Source organism: Heptranchias perlo, chromosome 28 (genome assembly GCF_035084215.1).
Source record: "Heptranchias perlo isolate sHepPer1 chromosome 28, sHepPer1.hap1, whole genome shotgun sequence".
Classification (NCBI taxonomy): Eukaryota; Metazoa; Chordata; class Chondrichthyes; order Hexanchiformes; family Hexanchidae; genus Heptranchias; species Heptranchias perlo.
In genome coordinates this window covers 20,006,821-20,029,464 of record NC_090352.1, presented here as the reverse complement: position 1 = coordinate 20,029,464, position 22,644 = coordinate 20,006,821, and the positions used below count along the sequence as shown (strand labels likewise).

The 22,644-nt window shown below is 42.5% G+C and overlaps 1 protein-coding gene across 1 annotated transcript in view; it reads right to left on the bottom strand.

Moving 5' to 3' along the window:
• vkorc1l1 (vitamin K epoxide reductase complex, subunit 1-like 1) overlaps positions 1–22,644 on the bottom strand; it is a 55,826-nt gene that overhangs the window by 5,898 nt on the left and 27,284 nt on the right. Inside the window, exon 2 of the mRNA XM_068008159.1 lies at positions 9,712–9,821. Within this exon, the coding sequence (XP_067864260.1) occupies positions 9,712–9,821 (110 nt within the window). The remainder of the gene's footprint in view (positions 1–9,711; positions 9,822–22,644) is intronic.

Sequence of the window (22,644 nt, the reverse complement as noted above, 5' to 3'; positions counted from 1 at the left end):
CAAGAGAGAGTTCCAATAACCTAATGTATGCTCCAGCAACCAATGATCAGCTGCACTTAAACTTCTGTCTGAACACTTTCTAAACGTGTAAAAACCTTAGCCTGGAGTTTCCTGAAAACTTGCCATAAGTATGCTATATTGTGGATTTTCGATGCCAAAGATAGAGGAAATTCAGGTGTAAATGACTTACATTCATTTTTATACTATGTATGAATTTCCTCAAACTTTTACGCCAATTTCGTGAAACTTCTGCCAAAATTTTCTGCCATTCATTAACATAGCCCCACCCCCATGGAAAAATGCTGTTCACAAGAATTTCCACCAGTTCTGAACTGGCTATAAATTTACACCTGAAATTTTAGGTGCAACAGGACCCAAAGTTATATTTCTGGTGTATCATGGGAATTTTTTTTTCCAATGATTTCTTTCATTTCTCCTCAGAGACCTAAAATGTATTTTCTGAATCTTTGAATACATCTTTATGGCATCAGTATGAGTTGCAATAAAATTGAAAAACATCCACAATTGCTTCTTCTTAAACATGCTGTGCCATCCAAAACTGCTGTCTGTATCCTAACTTGCACCAAGTCCCATTCACCATCACCCCTGTGCTCGCTGAGCTACATTGGCTCCTGGTGCAGCAATGCTTCGATTTTAAAATTCTTATCCTCATGCCACGCTCTTCCCCATCTCTGTAACTTCCTCCAGCCTTACAACAGTCCAAAAACTAAGCGTTCCTTCAATTATGGCCTCGAGTGGATTCCCCACTTCCTTCGCCCCGCCAGTAGCCGCTGTGCCTTCAGCCATCTAGGCCCTACGCTCTGGAATTTCCTCCCTAAGCCTCTTTGCCTTTCTCGATCTCCTCCTTTAAGATGCTGCTGAAAACCTACCTATTTGACCAAGATTTTGGTCACCAGATCTTCCAGAATTCCCTAGATTCTAGAACAGTCCCCATGGATTGGAAGGTAGCAAATGTAACCCTGCTATTCAAGAAAGGAGGGAGAGAGAAAACAGGGAACTATAGGCCAGTTAGCCTGAAATTAGTAGTAGGGAAAATGCTAGAATCTATTAAGGACATAGTAACAGGGCACTTAGAAAATCATAATATAATTAGGCAGAGCCAACACTGTTTTATGAAAGAGAAATCGTGTTTGACAAATCTATTAGTGTTTTTTGATCAGTGAATGTAGCATATTTGTATTTTCAAAAGGCATTCGATAAGGTGGCACATAGACTATTACACAAGATCAGGGCTCATGGGATTGGGGGTAATATATTAACATGGATTGAGGATTGGTTAATGGACAGAAAACAGAGTAGGAATAAATAAGTCATTTTCGGGTTGGCAGGTTGTAACTAGTGGGATGCTGCAAGTATCAGTGCTTGGGCCTCAACTATTTACAATATATATCAATGACTTAGATGAGGGGATTGAGTGTAATGTATTCAAGTTTGCTGATGATACAAAGCTAGGTGGGAAAGTAAGCTGTGAGGAGAATGCAAAGAGGCTGCAAAAAGATATAGACAGGTTAAGAGGGTGGGTGAGAAGGTGGCAGATGGAGTATAATGTGGGGAAATGTGAAATTAAACACTTTGGTAGGAAGAATAGAAAAGCAGAATATTTTTTTAAAAGGTGAGAGACTAAGAAATGTTGGTATTCAGAGGGATTTGGGTTTCCTTGTACATAAATCATAGACAGTTAACATGCAGGTATAGCAAGCAATTAGGAAGGCAAATGGTATTGCAAGGGGATTAGAATATAAAAAAGAGTAAGGAGGTCTTGCTGCAATTATACAGGGCTCTGGTGAGACCACACCTGGAGTACTGTGTACAGTTTTGGTCTCCTTACCTAAGGAAGGATACTTACCTTAGAGGGGGTGCAACAAAGGTTCACTAGATTGATTCCTGGGAATGAGAGGGTTGTCCTATGAAGGAAATCGAGTAGAATGGACCTATAGTCTCTGGAGTTTAGAAGAATGAAAGGTGATCTCATTGAAATGTATAAAATTCTTAGAGGACTTGACAGGGTAGTTGCTGAGAGGCCATTTCCCTTGGCTGGAGAGTCTAGAATTAGGGGTCATAGTCTCAAGATGAGATGTCGGCCATTTAGGACCAAGATGAGGAAAAATTTCTTCACTCACAAGGTTGTGAATCTCTTATTCCTGACAGAAACATGCCATAAACGCTACAGTCCTGCGGGGACGATAGAAGAGGGCTAACAGCTCTGCAGTATAGGGTGGATTCAAGTTCAGTCCTCTGCATGGTTTTGGACTATATGGAATCCAAGAACAGCAGGCTGATTTTCTCTGTAGCCTGACAAATTTGGCTGCAAAATACCATCAGGTGGACAAGTTTTGTTGAACACCAGTAATAACAATAGCTGTTCTGTGCTAATTTAGTTGGAGTAGAGGTAAGGATGCTACAATTGGCTACAGTGGCCCCAGGCTAAGAAAGGGGAAGAAAAGCAAAAACAAATAAATCGAATGCTGTAATACTAAATAATGAACCAGGAAGGTGACAGGTTTGATTCTGAGTTTGTACAAAATTTCCAAGATGAGAAGGACTTGACTTCTGGCTTGTACCCTACTGTTTTGGCTATATAGTTCAGCATTCTATTTGCTCTGTTGATTGCTGCTCTGTAGTGATACTGAGTGTCAAGTCCAGTAAAACCTCCAGAACTTGCAGTTTCATAACCACTTCAGTATCATTCTTGAAGTCCTTACGCTACCTATTTTTTCCTCTATTCAGTATTTTACACTTTTCTCCATTAAATTTAATGCCACTGTTCCACCCACATGTATTCTGTCCAACTCGTTTTGTAGTTTTCAAGCTAGTCATGTCTGACAAATTTGCTTGAGTTCTTCGAGGATATAACGTATAGGGTGGATAAAGGGGAACCAGTGGACGTAGTGTATTTAGACTTCCAGAAGGCATTCGACAAGGTGCCACATAAAAGATTATTACTTAAGATAAAAAATCACGGGATTGGGGGTAATATTCTGGCATGGGTGGAGGATTGGTTATCGAACAGGAAGCAGAGAGTTGGGATAAATGGTTCATTTTCGGACTGGCAACCAGTAACCAGTGGTGTTCCACAGGGGTCGGTGCTGGGTCCCCAACTCTTTACAATCTATATTAACGATTTGGAGGAGGGGACCGAGTGCAACATATCAAAATTTGCAGATGATACAAAGATGGGAGGGAAAGTAGAGAGTGAGGAGGACATAAAAAACCTGCAAGGGGATATAGACAGGCTGGGTGAGTGGGCGGAGATTTGGCAGATGCAATATAATATTGGAAAATGTGAGGTTATGCACTTTGGCAGGAAAAATCAGAGAGCAAGTTATTTTCTTAATGGCGAGAGACTGGAAAGTACTGCAGTACAAAGGGATCTGGGGGTCCTAGTGCAAGAAAATCAAAAAGTTGGTATGCAGGTGCAGCAGGTGATCAAGAAAGCCAACGGAATGTTGGCTTTTATTGCTAGGGGGATAGAATATAAAAACAAGGAGGTATTGCTGCAGTTATATAAGGTATTGGTGAGACCGCACCTGGAATACTGCATACAGTTTTGGTCTCCATACTTAAGAAAAGACATACTTGCTCTCGAGGCAGTACAAAGAAGGTTCACTCGGTTAATCCCGGGGATGAGGGGGCGGACATATGAGGAGAGGTTGAGTAGATTGGGACTCTACTCATTGGAGTTCAGAAGAATGAGAGGCGATCTTATTGAAACATATAAGATTGTGAAGGGTCTTGATCGGGTGGATGCAGTAAGGATGTTCCCAAAGATGGGTGAAACTAGAACTAGGGGGCATAATCTTAGAATAAGGGGCTGCTCTTTCAAAACTGAGATGAGGAGAAACTTCTTCACTCAGAGGGTGGTAGGTCTGTGGAATTTGCTGCCCCAGGAAGCTGTGGAAGCTACATCATTACATAAATTTAAAACAGAAATAGACAGTTTCCTAGAAGTAAAGGGAATTAGGGGTTATGGGGAGCGGGCAGGAAATTGGACATGAAGCTGAGTTCGGATCGGTCAATGCCCTGTGGGTGGCGGAGAGGGCCCAGGGGCTATGTGGCCGGGTCCTGCTCCGACTTCTTGTGTTCTTTAGATTTGTGGTTGGGATCAGATCAGCCATGATCTTATTGAATGGCGGAGCAGGCTCGAGGGGCCGATTGGCCTACTCCTGCTCCAATTTCTTATGTTCTTATGTTCTTATGTACCCCTCTTATTTTTGCAACATCTGCAAATTTGCATGCAGCTTGCAAATCCAAGTGGTTACAGTAAATTGGAAACAGTAGAGATCCCAAAACCACATTACAGAGCTTTTCAGAGTCAACATGGGCTGTCACTAACTACAAATTAGGAGGTGGCTGGCAGGATCTCTAACTCCCAACTCCTTCTCCTTTGGTCCTGACACAACTGCTGATGCCAACCTATTAAACCGTTCCCTCACCTCCACATTTGATGCCCTTGTTCCCAGCAAAACCATTATCTTGTTGCTCCACTTGATACATCCCCATCTTTGTTCCCTTAAATCAAAAAAGCATAAAATCCAGTGTACTGGGGCACAACTAGCCTCAATCACCAGATCTGGTTCGACCATACTTTAAATGTACCTCATTCTCCTCTCCACTTACTATTCCATCATCACCCTGGACGGCAAGGATAATCCTAGGCTGCTCTTTTTCACGACTAAGAACCTTCTCAAACCCTCCTCTTGTTTCCTCTAAACCCCATATTCTCTCAATCACCAAAAATGCTTATTTCTATCTCCTCAGCCCTACCCACCTCCATCCCTACATTAGCCTATCCACTGTCAAAACCCTTATCACCCTCAGATTCAATTGTTACAATGCTGGCCTTCCTTCATCCACCTTCCCTCTGTCCCACAATTGGTGGCAGACCTTTAAGCCATCCTTGTCCTACTTTCTAGAACTCCTTCCTGGGACCCCTTTGCCTCTCTAGCTTGTACACAAAATCCTGTATGGCATTCTGTACAAACACATGCCTCTCTAGCTCTCTCCTTCTTTGGAAACCTTCTCAAAATTCATCTTTTCACCTAAGCCTTCAAACTCTCTCCTGGCTCAGTATTCCATTCCTTTTACTACTGCTCTAAACTGGATTAGGACATTTTCTAAGTTAAAAGGGCCTATTAAGTGCAAGTTGTTGATCTTTCCCTTCTAAATCCACATTGGTTGCTATTTATTAGATCATATGGGTAAACCTCACGTTTACTCCCACAAGTTGATTCCATTATGTTACCTGATTCTCAACATCAATAGATTTGAAGTTGCTTATCTGCTTGATTACCTTTTTTGAAATTGATCCACCTCCACTGGTTTCCAGTTCCAAAGTAGCCAGCACATCTCCTTTACTGGTATCTCTTCTGTTCCCTCCCACCCCCCCCTCACCTCAGGACAGCCCCAAGGTTCCATTTCTGGCTCTTTTTCCTCATCTACATGCCACGTCACAGCTATATCATCCATAGGCATAATCAGCTTCCATATGTAGGCCGACACCACCAAGCTCTACCTCTTCATTGCCACACTGCTATCAGAAACATTGTGAATGATTAGAAAGTTTCTCCAACTCAACATCTGCAAGACTGAAACTCTCCTATTCAGCTCCCACCAAAAACTCTGCATTGGTCCTCAAATCGCACCCTCCTTCCTGGCAGCTTGCTTAGGCTCAACCAGATTGTGTGAAACTTGAGTGTCCTGTTTGACCTTAGGCACAGATTCAGACCCTATGTCCTAACCAAGACCATCTAGATAACGTCACCTGCATCTGACTTTACTCCCCTCTGCCGCTGAAAATTTCAGTCGGGCCGTAGTCACCTCCAAGCTCAACTTCTAACACTAACAGCTTCTCAAAATCCACACCACACAAACTCAACTCTTCCACCTGTATTCCCTTTCACTATCCTGCTCCCCTGTCCACACCAACCTCCACTGGCTTCCCCCCCCCCCCCCCGCCGCCCCCCCACTACCACCCATTGAATTCAAAATTTTTATTTAAAAAAAAAATCCCTCCAATCTCACATGTCCCTATCTATACAACCTCCTCTCAGCCCTACATACCAGCACATACTAACTTTGCATTTCTCCTCTCTTCACTCCAGCTTTGGTGATAAGAGTTTTCAACCATTTGGCCCCATGCTCAAAAGCTTGGTCTTAAACCCCTCTGGCTTTGGTACTTTTCTCCTCACCTTCACAAGCCTCCTCAAAACCTACCTCTAATCAAGCCTTTGGTCACGTTCCCCAACTTTTCTAAGGACGTTATGCAAAACTTTTATAAATCACTTGTTAGGCCTCATCCGAAGCAGCGTGTCCAATTCTTGGCACCACACTTTAGTAAGGACGTCAAGGCCTTGGGGAGGTTGCAGAAGAGATTTACTAGAATGGTACTAGAGATGAGCTACTTCGGTTATGTGGAAGGACTAGAGAAGCTGGGATTGTTCTCCTTCGAGCAAAGAAGGTCAAGGAGGGATTTAATAGTGTGTTCAAAATTATGAAGGATTTTGACAGAGTAAATAAAAAGCTGTTTCCACTGGCAGGAAGGTCAGTAACCAGAGGACAGAGACTTAAGATAAATGGCAAAAGAGGGGAGATGAGGATTTTTTTTTAAAAAAAACACAGCGAGTTTGAGAGATCTGTAATGCAGTGCCTGAAAGGGTGGCGGAAGCAGATTCAACAGTAAGTTTGATAAGGGAATTGGATAAATACTTTAAAGGAAAAAAAATCTGTGGGGTTATGGGGAAAGAGTAGGGAAATGGGACTAATTGGATAGCTCTTTTAAAGAGCCGAATGACCTCCTTCAGTGCAGTACGATTCTATGATTTTATTCAATGGTTCTCCTTCCACAGCTGGGTGCCTGATTTTACTCTGTACTGCCTTGGCATATTTTACTACGGCACAATATAAATGTGAGTAATTGTTTTGTCACCCTTTTTAAAACTAATGGATCTTTTGATGGCAACAGAGGTACTACTACAATAATCAGTCTCAGCATCCACAGGCTAAGGGGGAAGAAAAATAAAAAAAAGAGGCAAGATTCCCATTCACGGTCACTATCTAGAAGCCCAGGACAGGATCCAGATTTCCAATGTAGTTACAACCTGTCGGCACTCACCAACTAGATTATTTGGCTGAGGTACTGGAGGGCTGCTGGTATCCATAGAACCACGCTAAGCACACGTCATCAACATCCACACAGCAGTGGAGTTAAGGGGCAGCAAAAATCAGAAAAATACATTGTTATGAGTAAGTGGGCACCTTTTTATGAAATCCCATTCTTCAACCAGTTTTTCCATCATCACAGCCGTGTTTTCCTCGGCATAGATCAGATGTCAATAGCAAGCCAATTTGTCAACAAAGTCACCTTTCCCACCCCCGGCACTTTACACAATGCATGATTTTCCCATGGACTAATCCCATCAATATTTGACTGCATGCACCAGGTTAATATTAAGCCAAGAGTGGGGCAACCATACCACTCTTATATGGATGTTATGCAAGATCTATACATCACGATCGGGTGTTTGCACCGTCTGAAATTGCATTTAGTGCCAAATATGCCACAATAAACCAGACAAAACTTAAGGCTCCATAAAGTTTTGAGGCCTACTACTCTGACCTCACATTGGAGAGAATCATTCCATTCCTGGAGTGCACTATAAATCAAACCATTTGCTCTGGAACCAAACAAGCTGTGATTGAGACATAACAAATTTTTATTCACTACGTTCCCATAAGCTTAAACAGAATGGTGCAATAGAATATTGATCTTTAGCACAATGTTGCTTTCTACTCAGAAGAGGCAACACTGGTCAACAGGGATTCATGAATCGTGACAGAAGCTAGTTTCTTGGATACAATTGTAAGAGTCTGCTCTATCCAGGACGACTAGTTTCTGTGGCATCACGTTTAGAACGAAAGAGTTAACTTTGTTCTGCTACCTCAACCCGACTTATGGTCCTTGATCCAGGATTTCAGATTTTTTTTCAGCAAATGATATAACTCCATTGTATCATTAATGTGTGGCTGATAACTACATTCTTCTCAAATGAAGAGTTAGTGGAAACAGATTTAACCATTTTCCACAGCTGTTCAAAATCGCAGAGTGTGGAGCAGATCTTAGACTTACAACTCTGATGAGTTCATGATTGGGTATTTCCATACTGGTATGTGAATTTGGTATGTAAGCGTATGTCCTTGATTTTCCCCACTTACTAAAGCATTTGTGCTTTCTGGATTGAGCTATAACACTTTATTAAACAACAGTTCAAACGGATGCCAATGTTTAGTTTGGATGGCATATGGTATTCTGTTATCATAAATACAATTTACTTGGTCTACGAGTAAATGATATCCGCATCAATTGACTGAAAAAGGGGGTGCCATTCTGATGTAACAATTCCCTGTTTGAGACCATTCCAGTTGGCAGTGATACAATCAAACCTTGAATTTAGTATTATTTTCAAGATACCAATAAAAGAAACTTGGATGCAGACCAAGCAGTGGTCAGACATATAGCAAAGGCTTTGAGTGACGTCACAGGATCTGGACAGTCAGCATTCAGCTAGACTGAATCAGCTGACAAGGAGTGCAGAACAGCTACAGTGGTCTTCCTAGCCAATCTTCATGGTGGAAAATGTAGTCACTGATCAGAAGAACGGTGTATCCACAAAGGTAGATCGAGTTTTATTGATGGCGTTTGACAGGTGAAAATAGAAACACTCCTATTGCAAGAACTGGAATTAGCATATGTTGCCATTCATATATCATATAGCCAAAGATACCTACATGACTAATTTGATTTAATTCCGATTTGCTCGAATAAAAGTACTTTTTCACAGTTCTAATAATGCAGATACGCATTCATTTGGAGAAAGCAATGAGCATTTAGAGTGAATGGCATCTGAAGGCTTACCAAGAGGAGACTATTAACTCCAAAAAAGAAGCAACAGGAAAGCCTGTAGCAAATAAAACAGGGATGTATAAACAGACTAATTTACTATAACAACATTCCCAGGTAAATTAAGTATTGAAAAAGATCAGCTGTACACAAATTTATCATTCAGCAAGTTAAGCTTTCATTGAAGTTCTATTTTTGTTTAGAAATTACATTAGTATAGGATTAAATATTTTGAAAAGATTGGGATGCAAAAGTAAAGCCCTTTATAATGGTAGTTATGGTTTTTGGTTATTTAAAATCTAAAAAAATGTTCTTGGAATCCAGAAAAAAAAAGTACTTCTTTATTAATGTAGAAAGTTAAAATGGAGATTCTATTTAAAATTAAAAAAATATTCAGCACTCCAACACAAACATAATTTACCAAATGCTTCCTCCTCTGAATTCAAATTTAACTGCAGGATTTTCTGAGCATCCTTGTTCTTTTCTTAATGGCAATTGCATGGTATGGTATCACTATCCCTCATTCACTCTGCTCAGCTCCAGTTGAAATCCAGTCCGACAACTTCCTGCATTCATAAGCAGCCAATAGAAATGTTGCAAATGGAATGTCTTATTTTGTTTGAGTTTGAGCTAGGACACTTCAAAATGTTGTGGCTGTCAATAACCAACTAATAGAAATTTTCATGTACAGTATGATTCAGAATTAACGCTGGTCTAATTGTTATAAATGGAACCTCTGATGCCTTAACAAATCTGATGTGAATCATATTAACCCAGATGTACACAGTACTCACCCAACAACATTTGTAGTATATAGAAAATAAGTCCATATATACTGTTTGGCTGATTCAAAGCACTATCCTTTCCAAAAATGATCCCAACAAGGCCAAATCCTCTTCCCCATCTGCAACAAATGATAATTATAGTTAAGTGGCATGATAGCAACATCCATGAATTATTAGTAATTGGCGATAGGAAACACCATCTGTTTACACATCCAGCAACATGGAAAAAAATTACACCTACTATTTTTACAAGTACACCAGATCAGGCTTATTAAACTAACAATCACTGCATTAGATCAAGAGAGAACAAAAACACTTTGGCAGTTGCGAAATTTCAGTTGCTTCTAAGACAGGTAGAATTTAATTGGTAGAAGTGCTTATTGTGTAGTGCCTACACAGGTGTTCGTTTTCATCTCTAGAAACATTAGTTCATTTAACACCCTGTGCACGTCACAATTATTGTCCAGAGCAGGACATGTTCTTGCCTTGAACCAGTGAAAGGACGTTATTTTTTTTTTAAAGTTGTAACCGATAAAAACAAATCAATATCACAAAATTGACAACAGGAATAGCAGGCGTGGGAAGCAGAAAAAAAATTCACATTGGTGCAAAAGTGTGCTGAGACACACTGGGCCAGATCAAAAGTTGCTGGTTGTGTTATACCTAACTAGAGAGCTTAATGCTTGCTAGGTGACATTAAAAAAAAACTGTGTTTGAATTGTAATAATGAGATCACTTTGTGTACGATCTGTAGTGTTTTGGTTTGAATTGTACTGGTTTGGAATTGTGATATTTACATTGAACTGCGTGTACCTTTAAATTCTATGAAATAAAGTAGGTTTTGAAATTTTTAAAAAAGACAAAATTGGGAAAAATGTACTCCCACCCAAGAGACACGAGGGTGGGGGTAAATTTCTGCAGGGATTCTCCCACTTGACCAGCGTAACTTCGGCAGAAGAGCCGTCGAAATCCTGGAAAAAACAGCATAAATGGTTTGAGAGTGAGAAAGGAAGGTCACACACTAAGGTTTTGAACTTTGAATCATACAGCATAGGAGGCGGCCATGTGGCCCATGTGCCGACTCTTAGAAAGAGCTATCCAATTAGTCCCATTCCCCTGCTCTTTCCCCACAGCCCTGCAAATTTTTCCTTTTCAAGTTTATATCCAATTCCCTTTTGAAAGTTACTATTGCATCTGCTTCCATCACCGTTTCAGGCAGTGCTTTCCAGATCATAACTTGCTGTGTAAAAATCAAGTCTCCTCTTCTCCCCTCTGATTCTTTTGCCAATTACCTTAAGTTTGTGTCCTCTGGTTTAACTTAAACCAGGTGTTACAAGTTTCAGGTCTGATTTCCGAGTGTCTTGTATTCAGAAGTATGCCTGTACTGTCCATATCTAATTATATGATAGCATAACCCAGGGCTGCAACAATAGGAGCGCCTTGAGTTCAGACTTGGATATACTGCCCATCACACGTGCCCTCATGTGCTTCATCACTCTATCCAGACTGAAACACTTCATTAATACAAAGCCAAATACAAATTGTTAAACTGCTTTATTTCACAGACAGCAAGAGAGAGCACAGAGTAACATATGTAATCAAATCTCACTTCAATTCAACAAGAGAAACAAAAATACACCACACTATAGCCAGCTCACGTAGCTTTTAGCCTCATTAGTTCAGGCTTCCTCCTAGACTTGGCTGGCTGACTGACTATCCGTGTTCCCTTCAGCTTTTTCCTTTGTATTCCTAGCATGCGAGCGCTGTCCCTCTGACTTATTCCATGTTCAGTGATTCGGTTTGGTTGATAGGCCTCAGTAGGCCTATCAACCAAACCGAATACCTCCTCTCCCAAGAGTACATTCTCAGGAGACACCTCAAGCTGGACTCACACGAGTAGAAATATTCCCACCTCAATAGGTGTGAATGTCCCTGGACTCTCTAAACTAACTTTCATTGTCTAAAATTCTCTAGCACAGATCCATTTTAATCCTAAACTACATTTCCCAACTCTGCTATTTTGTAACCCATTGAGAGCAATATTTTTAACAAATTACACCAAGATCCTCTTTAATCGACAGTTAGAAATCCCAGAATGTCACACCAGGTTAACTTTGCAGGAACAAGAAAGGAATCGGTTAAAATAGGGTGACAGAAATTAGTCAGCAAATCTACACAGACTGACAATGGACTCAAGAAGGTGATTTGCCAGCAAGGCAAAAGGGATACTTTGGGGAAGTGGAACCATGGTCTACAAGATGAGTACTAAACAAAAAGAGATGCCTTATGTAAGTATGAAAAATTAGTTGCAAGAGTAAGAGCTGGGATGGTTATAGAAAGCAACAAAAGGAGACCAAGGAAATACTAATGCAAGAGTGAAAAATATTTGCAGATGGTATCAAGGCAATAGTAAAGGTTTTAAGTATATCAGGAGAGAGATGGGTAAAAGGAGGCTGTAAGTCCATTACAAACAGATTTAAGTAAAACAATATAGAGGGTAAGGGCATAGAATCATAGAAAGTTACAGCACAGAAGGAGGCTACTCGGCCCATCATGTCCGTGCCGGCCGAGAAAGAGCTATCCAGCTTAATCCCACTTTCCAGCACTTGGTCCGTAGCCCTGTAGGCTACAGCACTTCAAGTGCACATCCAAGTACTTTTTAAATGAGTTGAGGGTTTCTGCCTCTACCACCCATTCAAGCAGTTAGTTCCAGATCCCCTCCACCCCCTGGGTGAAAATTTCTCCTCAGTTCCCCTCTAATCCTTCTACCAATTACTTTAAATCTATGCACCCTGGTCACTGACCCCTCTGTTAAGGGAAATAGGTCCTCCTCTATCTAGTCCCTTCATAATTTTATATAACTCAATTAAGTCTCCCCTCAGCTTCCTTTGTTCCAAAGAAAGCACCCCCAGCTGGGCCAATCTTCCCAGAGCTAAAATTCTCCAGCCCTGGCAACACCCTCATAAATCTCCTCTGTACCCTCTCTAGTGCAATCACATCTTTCCTGTAACGTGGTGACCAGAACTATACACAGTACTCAAGCTGTGGCCTAACCAATGTTTTATACAGTTCTAGGGGGCATGGGGGCAGATCTAAATTAATATTTTGCTTCCATCTTCACTGTAGGAGGAGGATACAACAGAAATGTAGAGATGAAGTAAAGAAAACAGATTAATAAAGAGAGAGATAGGAGTCAAACAAATCTTCAAGCCATACATAACACTGGTCAGAACTCACGTGTGTTCAGTTTTGGATGGCTCACTTTAAGAAGGATATACTAGCCATGGAGAAAATCCGGCAATGACTCACCAGGATGATAGGACTGAGCTGTGATGGGAGTCTGGGCAAATTTGAGTTATATTCCCTAAGGAAGTGGTGGTTAAAAGATGATATTATTGAGATGCTGAAAGTGATGACAGGGTAAATATAAATCTACAACAAGGGACAATCTTTGATTTCAATCTACCTTTGCACAAGGACTGTCAGAGTAGGGAACATTGCCACAGATATAAAGTGAAATGAGATATTTAAAAGGGAGAAAGATGCATAATTGAGGTAAGAAGAGAGAGAACAGGTACACAATTGGGATTCAAAAAACAGTTGCCATGGGTAACAAAAATAGCAAAGGAGGCTCAGTGATCAATTCCTTTTTCTATGTACTTCAGCTCCAAATGTATGCAAGAAGAGAATCGTATGGGATTGGAAAGCAAGACTTGTATGCTCTGCCAATTGCCCAGTGGGTCAGAAGTTACAGGTTTAATTTTTGGTCTTGGTCTGTGCTGAATTAGCCAATCTCAGTCAAAGCAGCAGTTGGGTTAGTACAACTGGGATCAGGGTCCTGGGCTAAGGTGAGAAAAAAGCCAGGTCTGGTAAATTATCAGAACTTTACACCGGCGGTTCATTTGTAATGGCAATAGGTCCTGATGTCCAAGCTTATCCGGTGAGTAGCTGAGCCACGCAGGTTACAAGAGTTCCAGGTTAATTCCCTGGTCCATGCTGAGTTAGCTGATCTTAGTTAGTACGTAAAGTCAGCCAGAGTTTCCACTCCTAATCATGATCCAGTGATACCTGCTGTACATTTGTACATGTCAACATCAATTGGCCCCACGGTTAAGTAACCTGCTGAAACACACTACCAAGGCACTCATCAATATTGGCCACATGGGTGTAGCACCAGAGAGCCAATATGGGGCTGTACCTCATTAGGGTGTAAATGCCCTCAGGAGAGCAGGAAATATTAGCAAGAAATTAACTTTTAGTTAATAAGATTTGCTAGAATACAAATACCATAAAAGACAAATAATTTTTTATTTCCTTTCCATTAGTTAGGTTTGTGCTGTAAGTTTGGGGCTCTATACAAACATCTACCTACTTGAATTTACTCCATTTCTGGTGGAAGTCAGTTAGTTCCCCTTCTTCAAAAAGTGCACCCTTTAGATAGCCTATAAATCTGCTACACTAAGTAATCCTCTCGTATTTGCAAAGTACAGTGTTTATACTTTGCTCCAAATGATGGCCTACGCTGCAGCACATCAAACTTTATGGAAAGATATCCCATTCTTCTAGTATACTGATGGCTATCCACAAGCCAAAATCCAGTTAACCAAGCTCACTGCACCCCGAGAAATTTATCTTTTGATTCTCAGTTCAGAGAGCACAACATACATGTGATCCACGGAATATAACATCCTATGGCTACAGGGTTCGCAGTCCCTCCTCATCCATCTTGAGCTCTCTGCTGCCTTTGTCACAGTTGATCATTCTATCCTCCAATGTCCTTCGTGACACTGTTTTCTCCTGACTCTATTCACACCAGTCACCGTGTTTCCTCCAATGTTTCCTACTCCCGTCACTGCAGGTGTACTCCAGCACTCAATACTTCGTCCTCTCCATCATCAATTTTCTTCTCCTTACTGACATCATTCCAAAGCAAAGGTTCAGCTTCCACATGTGTGCTGATAATGTCTAACTTTACTGTTCCATATCCTCTTTCAATTCCATGGCTGTTGCTCAACTCATCAACATTAAGTCTTGGAGAAGGAAAAATCTTCTCCAGCTTAATTAAGCAAAACTGAAGCCATCCTTTTTTGCTCTCATCAGCTCATGCACATCTCTTCTCAATTCCATCAACCTTCCAACTTCTACCTCAGGCCAAGTCTGGTGATGCAGAATCTGGACATGCTGCTTGATCTCAAGTGGAGTTTCCTTCCCCACATCCAGTTACCAAGGCAGCCACCTTCCATCTCCGCAATACTGCTTGCCACTCCTCTACTGCCACCGAGACTCTAATCGAAACCTCGATTACCTCAAGGCTCGACTTCTTTGATGGTTTCCCAGTTGGCCTCCCCACTTCCATCATTCAGAAACCAACTCATCCAAAGTGTCACTGCCAAAGTCCTTGCCTGCTCAAAACCAAAGTTCCATTACCCAAAGGCTCCAATGATACTCATGCATCCACAAATCAATTTCAAGATCCTAATCTGAAAATACCTCCACAGCCTTTCCCCACCCACCCTATCCTACAGACTACTTCCAGTCACATCTCCCTGCTTGGACCAATACTGGTCAAATCATTCACCAGTCTCTTTGCTCCTCCAACATCAACTACTCTTTCATCCAAGTTTCCCTATACTTCTAGAATTCTCACCTAAAACCGTGGTACTTTACCTTCTACCTTCTCTTGCTTTTGCAATGCCTGTTAAAAACTTTTCAACCATTTACCCACACCATAAGTCCATTCTACCGTTGCTATGCCCACTTGTTCAATTTACCACAAGCAGGTCTATATAAATGCAGGCTGCAGTTGTTGATGGTTAGATATGAAATCTGCAAACAGGCATTATAATTTGTTTTTGGGGAAACCATATTCTATTAAAATTTTATTTTTCTAAAAAAAAGTTTTAAACTTGTGGCAGTTGAGGTGCTACAAATTGGTCTCAGCGTTCCTGGGCTTTTGGGTGGACTGGAAGAGGATAGGGGTGAGGGGCAAGGGTTACTGCTCCCAATCACTAACTAGTGACTACTGCTAGAAAGTGCAGTCTGCGGACACCAGATAAGGACAGGATTGAGCTCGCCTATGATGCAACAGTCACCTCTCCGAGAACAGTTGAAGACTGCCAACATTCACTGTCTTGGCTCATTGTGGCGACCATTTGGGCGCAACACTGGAGGGTTTCTAGCACCCATGTGAAGATGATCTTCAGCTGAAAAAGAGATTACGTCTATAATGATGTGCAACTGGGGAGAGGGACGGCATCAATTTTCCAACTCAGAAAACTCCTGCATCACCAAGACTTTTCAACTGAGTTTAATACTATAACACAGAAAATTATCTGAAGAAGAACTTCAGAAGAAGAAGAAGGGTACGGTAGCATAGTGGTTATGTTACTGGGCTAGTAATCCAGAGGCCTGGACTAAAATCCAGAGTCATGAGTTCAAATCCCACCACGACAGCTGGCGAATTTAAATTCAATTAATTAATTAAATTCAATTAATTAAAAAATCTGGAATTAAAATATTAGTATCAGTAATGATGGCCATGAAACTACCGGACTGTCGTAAAAACCCATCTGGTTCACTAATGTCCTTTAGGGAAGGAAACCTGCCGTCCTTACCCGGTCTGGCCTATATGTGACTCCAGACCCACAGCAATGTGGTTGATTCTTAATTGCCCTCTGAAATGGCCTAGCAAGCCACTCAGTTGTAAAATCTCACTACGAAAAGTCACAATAAGAATAAAACCAGACGGACCTCTAGGCACCGGACACGACAACAGCAAAACACCAAGCCCAGTCGACCCTGCAAGGTCCTCCTTACTAACATCTGGGGACTTGTGCCAAAATTGGGAGAGCTGTTCCACAGACTGGTCAAGCAACAGCCTGACATAGCCATACTCACAGAATCATATCTTTCAGCCAACGTGTCAGACTCTTCCATCACCATCCCTGGGTATGTCCTGTCCCACCGGCAGGACAGACCCACCAGAGGTGACAGTACAGTGATATACAGTCAGGAGGGAGTGGCCCTGGGAGTCCTCAACATTGACTCTGGACCCCATGAAATCTCATCGCATCAGGTCAAACATGGGCAAGGAAGCCTCCTGCTGATTACCACCTAACATCCTCCCTCAGCTGATGAATCAGTCCTCCTCCATGTTGAGCACCACTTGGAGGAAGCACTGAGGGTAGCAAGGGCACAAAATGTACTCTGGGTGGGGGACTTCAATGTCCATCACCAAGAGTGGCTCGGTAGCACCACTACTGACCGAGCTGCCCGAGTCCTGAAGGACATAGCTGCTTGACTGGGCCTGCGGCAGGTGGCGAGCGAACCAACACGAGGGAAAAACTTACTTGACCTCGTCCTCACCAATCTACCTGTCGCAAATGCATCTGTCCATGACAGTATTGGAAGGAGTGACCACCGCACAGTCCTCGTGGAGATGAAGTCCCGTCTTCGCACTGAGGACACCATCCAACATGTTGTGTGGCACTACCACCGTGCTAAATGGGATAGATTCAGAACGGATCTAGCAGCTCAAAACTGGGCATCCATGAGGCGCTGTGAGCCATCAGCAGCAGCAGAATTGTATTCCAGCACAATCTAACCTCATGGCCCGGCATATTCCTCACTCTACCATTACCAACAAGCCAGGGGATCAATCCTGGTTCAATGAGGAGTGTAGAAGAGCATGCCAGGAGCAGCACCAGGCGTACCTAAAAATGAGGTGCCAACCTGGTGAAGCTACAACTCAGGACTACATGCATGCTAAACAGCAGAAGCAACATGCTATAGACAGAGCTAAGCGATTCCACAACCAACGGATCAGATCAAAGCTCTGCAGTCCTGCCACATCCAGTCGTGAATGGTGGTGGACAATTAAACAACTAACGGGAGGAGGAGGCTCTGCAAACATCCCCACTCTCAATGATGGCGGAGTCCAGCATGTGAGTGCAAAAGACAAGGCTGAAGTGTTTGCAACCATCTTCAGCCAGAAGTGCCGAGTGGATGATCTATCTCAGCCTCCTCCCGATATCCCCACCATCACGGAAGCCAGTCTTCGGCCAATTCGATTCACTCCACGTGATATCAAGAAACGGCTGAGTGCACTGGATACAGCAAAGGCTAGGGGCCCCGACAACATCCCAGCTGTAGTGCGAAGACTTGTGCTCCAGAACGAGCTGCGCCTCTAGCCAAGCTGTTCCAGTACAGCTACAACACTGGCATCTACCCGACAATGTGGAAAATTGCCCAGGTATGTCCTGTCCACAAAAAGCAGGACAAATCCAATCCGGCCAATTGACGCCCCATCAGTCTACTCTCAATCATCAGCAAAGTGATGGAAGGTGTCGTCGACAGTGCTATCAAGCGGCACTTACTCACCAATAACCTGCTCACCGATGCTCAGTTTGGGTTCCGCCAGGACCACTCGGCTCCAGACCTCATTACAGCCTTGGTCCAAACATGGACAAAAAGAGCTGAATTCCAGAGGTGAGGTGAGAGTGACTGCCCTTGACATCAAGGCAGCATTTGACAGAGTGTGGCACCAAGGAGCCCTAGTAAAATTGAAGTCAATGGGAATCAGGGGGAAAACTCTCCAGTGGCTGGAGTCATACCTAGCACAAAGGAAGATGGTAGTGGTTGTTGGAGGCCAATCATCTCAGCCCCAGGACATTGCTGCAGGAGTTCCTCAGGACAGTGTCCTAGGCCAAACCATCTTCAGCTGCTTCATCAATGACCTTCCCTCCATCATAAGGTCAGAAATGGGGATGTTCGCTGATGACTGCACAGTGTTCAGTTCCATTCGCAACCCCTCAAATAATGAAGCAGTCCGAGCCCGCATGCAGCAAGACCTGGACAACATCCAGGCTTGGGCTCATAAGTGGCAAGTAACATTCGTGCCAGATAAGTGCCAGACAATGACCATCTCCAACAAGAGAGAGTCTAACCACCTCCCCTTGACATTCAACGGCATTACCATCGCCGAATCCCCCACCATCAACATCCTGGGGGTCACCATTGACCAGAAACTTAACTGGACCAGCCATATAAATACTGTGGCTACGAGAGCAGGTCAGAGGCTGGGTATTCTGCGGCGAGTGACTCACCTCCTGACTCCCCAGAGCCTTTCCACCATCTACAAGGCACAAGTCAGGAGTGTGATGGAATACTCTCCACTTGCCGGGATGAGTGCAGCTTCAACAACACTCAAGAAGCTCGACACCATCCAAGATAAAGCAGCCCACTTGATTGGCACCCCATCCACCACCCTAAACATTTACTCCCTTCACCACCGGTGCACTGTGGCTGCAGTGTGCACCATCCACAGGATGCAGTGCAGCGACTCGCCAAGGCTTCTTCGACAGCACCTCCCAAACCCGCAACCTCTACCACCTAGAAGGACAAGAGCAGCAGGCACATGGGAACAACACAACCTGCACGTTCCCCTCCAAGTCACACACCATCCCGACTTGGAAATATATCGCCGTTCCTTCATTGTCGCTGGGTCAAAATCCTGGAACTCCCTTCCTAACAGCACTGTGGGAGAACCGTCACCACACGGACTGCAGCGGTTCAAGAAGGCGGCTCACCACCACCTTCTCGAGGGCAATTAGGGATGGACAATAAATGCTGGCCTCGCCAGCGACGCCCACATCCCGTGAACGAATTAAAAAAAAGTTGACTGTAGCAATGAGCACTGAGAAAAAGGATGGGATATGGTTTAATGCTGCAAAATACTACGTTAGCTTTGGCTGATTGGAGCTGGATTAATTATTAAAAACAGAGTTTACAGTAATAGGTTGGGTAGCTCCCAGGGTTGTATAATCATCAGCCTTTCTATTAACTCTACCACTCCCAATATTTGTTCAACCTACACTAAAAATCATATCCTGCTTTTACAATCAGAATTGTGCTCATTAGCTTGAAATGTATCCAACATCAAGACAACTTGGTAACCCACCCACCCCAACTCACATTTATACAAGTTGCAAATAGCTTAATTTACAGACATTAACCACAATGCATCAGAAAGTATCGATTAGAAACACTGTTTGCAAAAGTTTCATGTTCAATGTTAACATATGTTTCTCTACATGCCATGAGTAACCAGCACTATTGGCAACGTATACCAAACATACTAATCCATTCTTAATAGCATAACAGTTCAAAGAGACTTTCTGGCACTCCCTACAATTACAACACAAGTCGCAAAGACTTCAGACAGCTTTCCATGAGTTTGCCATTACACAATCTCCTCCATTCCAGCTTTTCCATATCTGACTGCTGAATATAACTGTTGGCATCTTACAGTGGTCTAATGAAGGCCAAACCTCTGACATATATGGTATCTCATTCCTGACTAGAGTCATGACTAAGCTTTTGGTCAGTTTACTTCAAGCAGAAATTATTGCACAGTAGGCTCAGGGCACTGCACATTTTGATTTCTCCAAGTTTAGACTTTTACTTAGATTCTAAACATATCACTCTACTGCAGTACTTTGTACTTACGCTTCAATTGCGATGGAGTTATAAACAACAATACTGCATATGGACTTAAGAATTTGTGACAATCTTTGTTTAATCTGATTCCCGCCCTCTTTTTGGTTTTCCTACAGATACTAATAGGTACATGTTATAATGGACTCACGATTTAAATGTTTCCTGTTTTGCTGCAAATACAGTTTCCATATGAGGGATATGAATGTACTAGAGCAACCCATGATAAAAAGTTTTGTGGTTCAGAATGACCTTGGAATGACAACGAGAGGTCACTGCCTGAAGTGAAGGACAGCCTTAATGATTAATAGCTAACTGGAAATTTCTCAGAAATTTTTTTTTAAAAACGTAGTCAGAAGAAAGCAGATCCCATCAGGATTGTATCCCTCACTAAACAGCAAAACAGATCACTAGCTACACAGACAGTACTTAGATTCTAGCTGTCTCTCTTCAGAGACAAAATTGAAATGGTAGTGCTGGCATCAGGTCATTACCTAAAACTTACACAAATCTACATGTTTACATTTTCCCTCCCCTCAAGATGCCAGTAACTCGTTGGGACATTGACACAGGTCACCCTCTAGTACCTCACTCGTGGTCACTCTATGCGTTAACCAGACCAAAGTGTTAGCAGGCTATTTTCCACAGCCAAATCTGATCCTTTCTGCACCCAATATTTACATACGAATTAAGAGCAGGGGTAGGCTATTCGGCCCCTCGAGCCTACTCTGCCATTTCATAAAGTCATGGCTGATCTGATTGTGACCTCAGCCCTACTTTCCTGTCCACCTGCTATAACCTTTGACTCCCTTGTTAATCAGGAATCTATCTAACTCAGCCTTAAAAATATTCAATGACCCTGCCTTCACCGCTCTCTGGGGAAGGGAGTTCCAGACTCACGACCCTCAGCGAAAAAATCTCTCATCTCCATCTTAAATGGGAGACCCCTTATTTTTTAAACTTGGCCCCTAGTTCTCATCTCTCCCACAAGGGGAAACATCCTCTCAGCATCTACCCCTTCAAGTCCCCTCAGGATCTTATATATGTTTCAATAAGTTCACCTCTCATTCTTCTAAACTCCAGTGTATACAGGCCCAATTTGTCCAACCTTTCCTCATAAGATAACCCCCTCATCCCAGGAATCAGTCAAGTGAACCTTCTCTGAACTGTCTCCAAAGTAATTATGACCTTTCTTAAATAAGGAGACCAAAACTGCACACAGTATTCTAGATGTGGTCTCACCAATGCCCCGTACAACTGTTGCAAAACATCTCTACTTTTATATTCCATTCCCCTTGCAATAAATGACAACATTCCATTTGCCTTCCTAATCACTTGCTGTACCTACATACTAACTTTGTGATTCATGTACGAGGACACCCAGATCCCTCTGCACCTCAGAGTTCTGCAATCTCTCTCCATTTAAATAATATACTGCTTTTCTATTCCTCCTGCCAAAGTGGACAAGTTCATATTTTCCCACATTATACTCCATCTGCCAAATTTTTGCCCACTTAACCTATCTATATCCCTTTGCAGATTCCTTATGTCCTCTTCACAACTTACCTTCCTACCTACCTTTGCGTCATCAACAAATTTAGCAACCATACATTTGGGCCCTTCATCCAAGTCATTGATATAGATTGTAAATAATTGAGGCCCAAACACTTATCCCTGTGGCACTCCACTCATTACATCCTGCCAACCTGAAAATGACACATTTATACCTACTCTGTTTCCTGTTAGCTAACCAATCCTTTAACCATGTTAATATGTTACCCCCTACACCATGAGCTCTTATTTTGTGTAGTAGCCTTTGATGTGGCACCTTGGATTTCCAGAAGGCTTTTGACAAGTACACCACATCCACAGGATCCCCTTTATCCACGTTGCTTGTTACTTCCTCAAAAGAGCTCTAATAAATTAGTCAAATACAATTTCCCTTTCACAAAGCAGTGTTGACTCTGCCTAATTGCATTGAGATTTTCTAAGTGCCCTGCTATAACCTCCTTAATAATAGATTCTAGCATTTTCCCTAGGACAGATATTAAGCTAACTGGCCTGTAGTTTCCTGCTTTCTGTCTCCCTCCTTTTTCGAATAGAGGAGTTATATTTGATATTTTCCAATCTGATGGGACCCTTCCAGAATCTAGGAAATTTTGGAAAATTAATACCAATGCATCTACTATCTCTGCAGCCACTTCTTTTAAGACCCTAAGATGAAGTCCGCCAGGACCTAGTTCTAATATTTTTTTCAGAACCCTTTTCCTGGTGATTGTAAATGTTTTAAGTTCCTCCCTTTCACCTCAAGTGCATTTCCACCAGAGTGCTTTTACAAGTGCATTTCCACCAGGGATCACTAGATAGCACTCAGGAGCAAGAGAGGCCAATTCTAGAACTCAAGAGTACTATCCTGGCTGAAAACTGCCAACTCACTGTGCACAACCA